Source organism: Calonectris borealis, chromosome 12, assembly GCF_964195595.1.
Source record: "Calonectris borealis chromosome 12, bCalBor7.hap1.2, whole genome shotgun sequence".
NCBI classification, from domain to species: Eukaryota; Metazoa; Chordata; class Aves; order Procellariiformes; family Procellariidae; genus Calonectris; species Calonectris borealis.
The window spans coordinates 9,006,684-9,013,539 of NC_134323.1; the positions used below are offsets into that span (position 1 = coordinate 9,006,684).

Below are 6,856 nucleotides of genomic sequence, written 5' to 3' on the forward strand. Positions count from 1 at the left end.
ACAGACATTTCCTGTATGTCTTTTATTTTGCGTTCTAAGGGTTTTATATATGACAAGTGCCAAGAACCTGATGTCATAATACAAAGCTGCTCCTTCCAGTATTTTTATTGTTTCTTGGAATATTTAGGACCCCTTAGAAGCACAAGAGACTTCAGTCCCATACAGGTCATAAAAATAAGTCAAATTCAGTGACTAAACAATATTTCTTCAACAGGTTAAAGAAAAAAAATTATCAGTCTTAATTCCTCTGCTGGTTTTGCAGTTTAACAAGGCACCATTAGTCCGCTCCCTCTTTTTTCACTTACTACTTCCAGCCAGGGGCCTAAGGGCATATAACTTATTTACACTTAACATTAGAATGTTACCTGCTTCTTGCAGCAAGAGAAGTTAGTTATTCTACCACCTAATGCCATAGCTGCTCAGGTACCAGCCTGGCAAGGAGTCAGACAAGCTTCTTGTAAAATCATCTCAATTCTGGTGTCATTTACTAAAAATAACATTCTTAAATACTTAAAAAACTAGCTAATAAATAAAATCAGCTGGCTACCAGGCAGCCATCACTCATATGCTATTGGAACTCTTGTTAGAGCAGAGGGAGAGTTAAAATTATGAACAAGCAGCAGTTATATTACTAGGTGGCACTACAGAGACAGGACTCTTACTTGTCTCTTGTGCCTTAGCAGCGTTTTCCAGGATTTTCTTTTTCCATTCTTCATAGTCTTCCTTTGTTTCAGTCTTTGGCCGTTTACATGGCATCTCCTCATTGTCTTCAAATCCTATGAGAGAAGGAGAAAGTCCATGACAGGCCATCATGGGCAATATGTTGCCGGGAATAACCATGGCAGTGAGCAAATGTACAGATACAAGCACAGAGTCTGTCACTGTGTTATCTTATCCTGTGGTTTGCTGCTCCCCTCACCTGCCGGAAGAGTCACCTCTTCACCTTTGTGTCTGAATGGAACAGTTGTCCTTAATTCTACTAGGACTACTCAGTATAAACACCACTGTCCTTCTGCTAGGTTCTCTTTATCCTTTCACTAGCCAGTGGTTTGCAGAATGGAGTAAGCTGCTGTGAACTGAATATTATGGCATATTACACAACTAAAATACTAAGCAGCAATAAAGCTCAGAACTGCTCTGGTGAGGTGATTTCAGTTCATAGCTAAACACAACTTACCATCTTCCTCCTCGCAGTGCTCCAGGTTGGTCTGCAAGCTTTCAGGTGTCTCTGCAGCCAGTGGAACATCATCTTCTAAAAAAAAAAAAAAAGTTGCTTTACTTCTGGATGGTGTTTGCGGCCTGCAATTCTTTGACAGCAGTGCCACCTTCCAAAAGTATTGTCTCCCAGTCAGAGCCGTTCCCTACTCCAGACTGATGCTCAAGCTGTACATGCAGAGGTGCCAGCACACTTCAAGGGTTGCACAGAGTGGTTGGCTGCTGCATTTGTAACCACAATGATCCACCATGTTCATACCCCAAAAACACACTGCTACCCTTCTTTACTACTCAGGCAGGATTATCAGTTATTTCTTCCCCTTCTATCCCACTTCCACACTTTGTATTATAGATGCCCACAACATGGGGGGGGCTGTCCATGTATACAGATGCATGCTGAACTGATACAGAAACTCTCAGCTGCCTTTAGCTGCTTTGATAGTGGGGTAAGGTTTTGGTGTTTTTATAGGGCACGCACTGCACTATGGGAAGGTCCATGCCTAGGGGAGAGAGCAGCAGCTTTTGATTTGGGTTCAGGCGGCGCATTCCAGAAAACTTCATGATACGAAGCATGAAGCAGGGGTATTGTCAGTGGGAGAGCAAGAATGAAAGCCTGGGAAAGGAAAGAGGAGATAAGTAGGAAGGAACAGAGATACAAGGATAGGAAGGCATGTATCGTATTTCAATCTTCCTCCTCCACAAAAAGGAGTGGAGAGAGCTGCAGGTTCAACAGTGGGCGAGAAAGATTCCTCATGTCTGCCCACTCTGTGTGGAGGGATGGTGTCAGGTAATGGCTGAATTACTACCAGAAGAGCGAGGCTTAGGCTTGTTAATCCTGCAGTGGGGGAAAGGAAAACACAGAAGTGAGTCAGTCAAAGCAAGAGAGGTAGCAAGATGTTTATGTTAATTTTTGTGTCATGTTGCCATGTTAACAGGATGCAGAAAGCAAGCAAGAAGGAGGAATCCAAGATAGGTCAGGTAGTATGGGAGAAGCAGGGAATAAATTGCAGCAGCAGAGAATGTAAGGAGTAGTGAGCATTTGAGAAGAGCGGAAAATATTTATTTTTGGCCTTGCCACATGCTAAGCTGTGGTGACTTCCCCAGAAGCAGACTGTGACTGGGAACTGGGCTGCAGAAAACATGTTGGAATGGATGGGCAGGTTTGGCTGGAAGGGGACAGCTGAAAGTGATCAGAATGAAATTGCCAGCAGAAAAGGATGGGGCACTGTGAGGCCAGGTGATGGGTATGCTGTCTTACTGGGATAAAGCCAAAAACTTACTGCTGAGTTGCTGGCTCGTCTTCTCCAGCTGATTGCAGAGCCGGTCAAATATTGCTTTTTTCACCCCAGATGTAGCCAACATTTTAGTTTTGTCCACTTTTAGTTTCAAACACCTACAAGAGAAAATTGTTATCTCTGTAGAAAGCAACACTCCAGCAACTATCACTCAGGTGACATTTACTGTACCAACACTGCCTGTGAGAATGAGGAAGGTAGGCTTGAGTTTTTGTTCTATCTAATCCTTGTCTGACTCAGAAACAAATTTGCTTGAAAAATAGACCCCTACACTACTCAGTCAATACAGCTCAGGAATTGAAACTCAGAGTTAGTGCAAGTTACATAACGAAATACTATTAGGAAAAGGTACTTTTCAGATTTTGAGGGAACCAGGACAAAATCCCACTACTGCCAAAAGCTGAACGGGACCCTTGTGTCAAGAGAACATTTGTCAGGAGCTGCACAACTACACAGCACCTGAATTACTTCCTAAGATTGTTACAAAGCGTAATACTGAAAGTGAAGATATTTGCGTGCAAGGAAATTCTTATAAAGGGTAGGCTGAGTCAGGTGCTCCTGACACCTATCTTCCAAGCTGATACAGGCCTACAGCTGTTAGATCCATCTCCCAAAGGTTAGAGCACCCTCAGGATGTGATGGTGTAGGGCTTAGGGCTTTTCCTTCTTCAGAATGGCTGCTTCTCGGTGCTCAGAAGTAAGCTAGCAGCCATTCTTGCACTTTGAGCAGTATCTCTCCAAAAGCCATGCAACTTTTTGCTTTGTGCCCAGCTCAAATCTATCCTGACAATGGAAAAAAATTCCCACTAAAATCTGAAAATGTTACTAAGCGATTATGTTATGCTAGTTAGGCTGAGAGCAAGTGCAAAACACTAACAGTTGTTTTTCAGCCACTGCCATGGATATGTCCTAATGGAATTACCTACAGCATCCGATTACACACCAGGGAAGACAGGTTTCATTTATTTTAGGATAAGTAACTCAAGATCCTTTTCTGTACATTTGACACAATACTTCTGCTTTCTCCTGAAGATAAATGCAGTGTAGGTTGGAGACTTCACTCTAAGGAAAGGCCTGGTTTGCTACAGCAGTCTGCATTTCCAGGAGTAGGGCATCAGGATGTGCTGAGCAAGACCCTTCAGACATACTGAATGAATCAGCTGCTTACACTGTTAGCGCTATTTCTGTTTGGTGTCTCACTAAGCATTTAAGCCCTCAAGATGTACTCACCTGCATGCAGTGAATAGTGCAGCTGTTATAAAAAGTGGTTTTGAGAAATCAAGGTCCATTTGCTGTGCTTCAGAGAGGCTGGATTCATACCTAAAGAACAACAATTAGAATGATAATTGTATAGTGCATTTGCCTCAAATGAAGCTGTTGAAATTAATTTGTCACATGGTATCAGCAGTTGAACAGGTCTCCTGTTGGTCCTTTGCAACCCAGTCAAGCAGAAACAGCTGCTACTGGCCGAGAAGAGCAAAAGAGACTAGGGAAAAAAAGGGGATTTGGATCACTCCCTCTTTTTGAATTAAAGGTATTTTAAATTAGGGATCTTGATCAAGGCATGTCAGTAAAATCTATTTCTTGTGCTCCCCATCCACACAGCACTTTTATCTCTACATTACAAAGTTACAATGAGATGCTTTGCATAAATCCATCCTGTAATAGAGGGTAGAATTATAGTTTCTTTGATTCCTCTAATATGTATTTGACACAGATGAAGGCTTAAATATGGAAAATAACATGGTGGATGTGCAGCACTGAAGAATTTAATTTTTTATTGTCCACCTGTCCCCAGGCTATTTTTTTGTTTGTTTGTATTAAGCACTGACAAGCATACACAGCCTTTGTTCACTGACCTAACAGCATTTAAATATGTGCTATCAGGGTGACAGCACTCCAGAACAGAGCTCTTCAGTGATTGCTCTTGTTAAAGTAGATGTTACAGAATGCAAAATTTTAGTTAAATCTGTTGAATTTCCATTGAAGTGTCCTACCTATTGTTTTTACAGGTAGAGTAATGTGCATTTTAAGAGATCTGCTTCTCCAGAAGGGAGGATTTGTTTTTACTGAGCATTACTTCTGAACTGTGACATGATCAACAGTTAAATGGAAGACAGTGTGATGCTGTGGACAAATACAGGGAGAAGGAGTCCTATATTTTTTATACTATTCCCAGTTGAAGAACTGGGACTCAGACAGTGACTTACTGAGATTCACAGACTAAGTCTTTCTAACATGTATTCTAAAAAGTGGCCTAGATAAATGGCTGGATTGTCAGTGCTAAGAACTCACCTCACCACTCCAGTCAGTGAGAGATACCTGGCCCTTCCAACCATCAAGCTCTTTACACATCTAACGAATAAAGAATCTTACTTGAGCTTCCTCACCTCTGTAGTATTTTTGAAGCGGTGTTCACTGCCTCTGTGCAGCAGAATTGCACAGCCAAGTCTCGCATTCCCAGTCTGGGGTTCACCTCTAGCAAACACTCCAAAGACTTCATGGAGCTCTGGTAGGTAGTCTTGTTCAAACCGGAGAGTTTAACAAAATAGCTCTTTCAAGAAGACAAAGACAAACCCCAAGAATTAGCAAGATTCCTTCCCGACATCTTATTCAGGCAACCAAAATAGATTAGGAAGAAACTACACAACACCATAAAATAAAGTTCAATTGCTATTTTAAACAAATTTGCGCAATGAATGATGTAAGTTTTGACTGCGCACAGAAAGATTAACCACCTAGGAATGCCACATCTTTTAATGCAGTGCTATTTTTAGACCATTTCACTGGAAGTGAGGTTTGTCTTTTCCATATAATATGACATGGCCCTTTTATCATAAGGTGGTTAAAAACAAAGGTAACCAAGATCTGGGCAACTTGAAGAGATGAGCAATATTTTCAATTGGACCTGACTCATGGGGTCAGGTCCAATTAAATTCTCCTCTGTCTGTAAATGGACAATCACAAACATCTTGTACCAGACATTATTTTGGCAGCTCAGTGCCATTTACCCGGCAGGTCTGCAGATGGAGGTTTACCACTATAGAGAGGGATTCCTTGGAGCCACTGCTTCCCTCCCACAGCAAAAGAGAGAGATCTTAAATTTAACATCCTTGCTGGTAGTTTGTTACTAAGAGAGCTGAAATTCTAGCAAAGCAACCTCAACTTGTGAAGTGACTATAACACTGATCTCAGTTTGCCCTGTTGCAAACTCTGAGCAGTGAAAGCTCTAACACTGTGTCTAGCAGCACACTAGTGGGTCTAGGGTAATGTCAATTATTACTATCCCTTTCCTGCTCCCAACATACACTACACAGAACAATGATTTTAGTGGACTTATGGAGAATGCAGCAGCCAGCCAAGTCATATACTGTATCTTACTTTGTCAATCGGTTGTTTCATGAAACTAGCTGCTAGGTCCAGGCACATCACAGCACTGCTTGTCGCTGTCATCTGAGCCATTAATCCCGTGCATTTCACCTGAGATAGCCGCAGATACTCTTCAGCTTTTCTGCAAAACACCCAGCATACAAAGCCCTTGTTAGCAAAATCACAGTTACAAGACAGTAAGAATGGCAGGACAGGAACTGATCCAAGGTCTACCTAGTCCAGCACCCTGGCTGCAGCAGTGGCTGCAGCACATGCTGAAGGAAAGGGGTGCTAAACAGTACGGCAAACACACGGTAATGCTGCCCTTTCTCTAATAATTCGCAGCAGTAGCTTTGCATTTCCTAGCCTGCAATGGCCGTTTCATTAACGGCGTACACCTTAAGGTCTGCGACTTTTTTCACATCGACCAGAACCGAAGAAGGAAGCCGATGGCAGGCTGGCATTGCAAGGAGGTGAGGCAGACCTTGGTGCCGCTGCTGTGCCGGGAGAGCTGACAGGAGCGGCCAGTGCCCCCGGGGAGGAGCCTAGGCAGGTCCGGCGGCAAAGCACGGTCCGCGGCTGGAGGGGAGCGGGCCAGGCCAGCACCGCACGGCTGGACCCGCTTATCCGGACGGGAATAACGCTCCCGAGAGCGGTGGCGGCCGGCCAGAGCTGCTGCGCTGTAAGCAGGAGCGCGGCACGTCCCGCGTGGGGACGGCACCGACTCCCGCAGCTACGCCCCCCGCCCCGCGACAACGGCCGCCGGAGGAAGACACCGCTCTCGGGGCTCTACCGGAGCCGGGCCGCCCGAGGGGAAGCTGCCCCGCGTTACCGTACGCCCCCCCGGCGGCCCGCGGTACCTGATGACGCCGGGCTCGGTGAGGCCCAGCCGGGCGGCGAGGCGCCGCACCGCGCCGCGCTCCATGCGGCCGCCCAACCGCCGCCGCTCCCGCCCAGCCTTCCTGCAGCGCGCGGCCC

The 6,856-nt window shown here is 44.8% G+C and overlaps 1 protein-coding gene across 4 annotated transcripts in view; it reads right to left on the bottom strand.

Moving 5' to 3' along the window:
• Positions 1 to 6,834, bottom strand: part of ORC6 (origin recognition complex subunit 6) — a 34,881-nt gene extending 28,047 nt beyond the window's left edge. For 3 of the 4 annotated variants that reach the window (XM_075161266.1, XM_075161262.1, XM_075161263.1), the window contains exons 1-7: positions 6,739 to 6,834; positions 5,891 to 6,020; positions 4,900 to 5,063; positions 3,740 to 3,829; positions 2,496 to 2,608; positions 1,178 to 1,252; positions 663 to 776 (exon numbers count right to left, since the gene is read on the bottom strand). In XM_075161266.1, coding sequence (XP_075017367.1) covers positions 663 to 776; positions 1,178 to 1,252; positions 2,496 to 2,608; positions 3,740 to 3,829; positions 4,900 to 5,063; positions 5,891 to 6,020; positions 6,739 to 6,803 — 751 coding nt within the window. In that variant the 5' untranslated portion in view covers positions 6,804 to 6,834. Of the gene's footprint in view, positions 1 to 101; positions 777 to 1,177; positions 1,253 to 2,495; positions 2,609 to 3,739; positions 3,830 to 4,899; positions 5,064 to 5,890; positions 6,021 to 6,738 lie in introns of those variants that run through there. The other variant, XM_075161264.1, reaches the window with a different exon arrangement.
• Between the last annotated feature and the right edge of the window lie 22 nt (positions 6,835 to 6,856).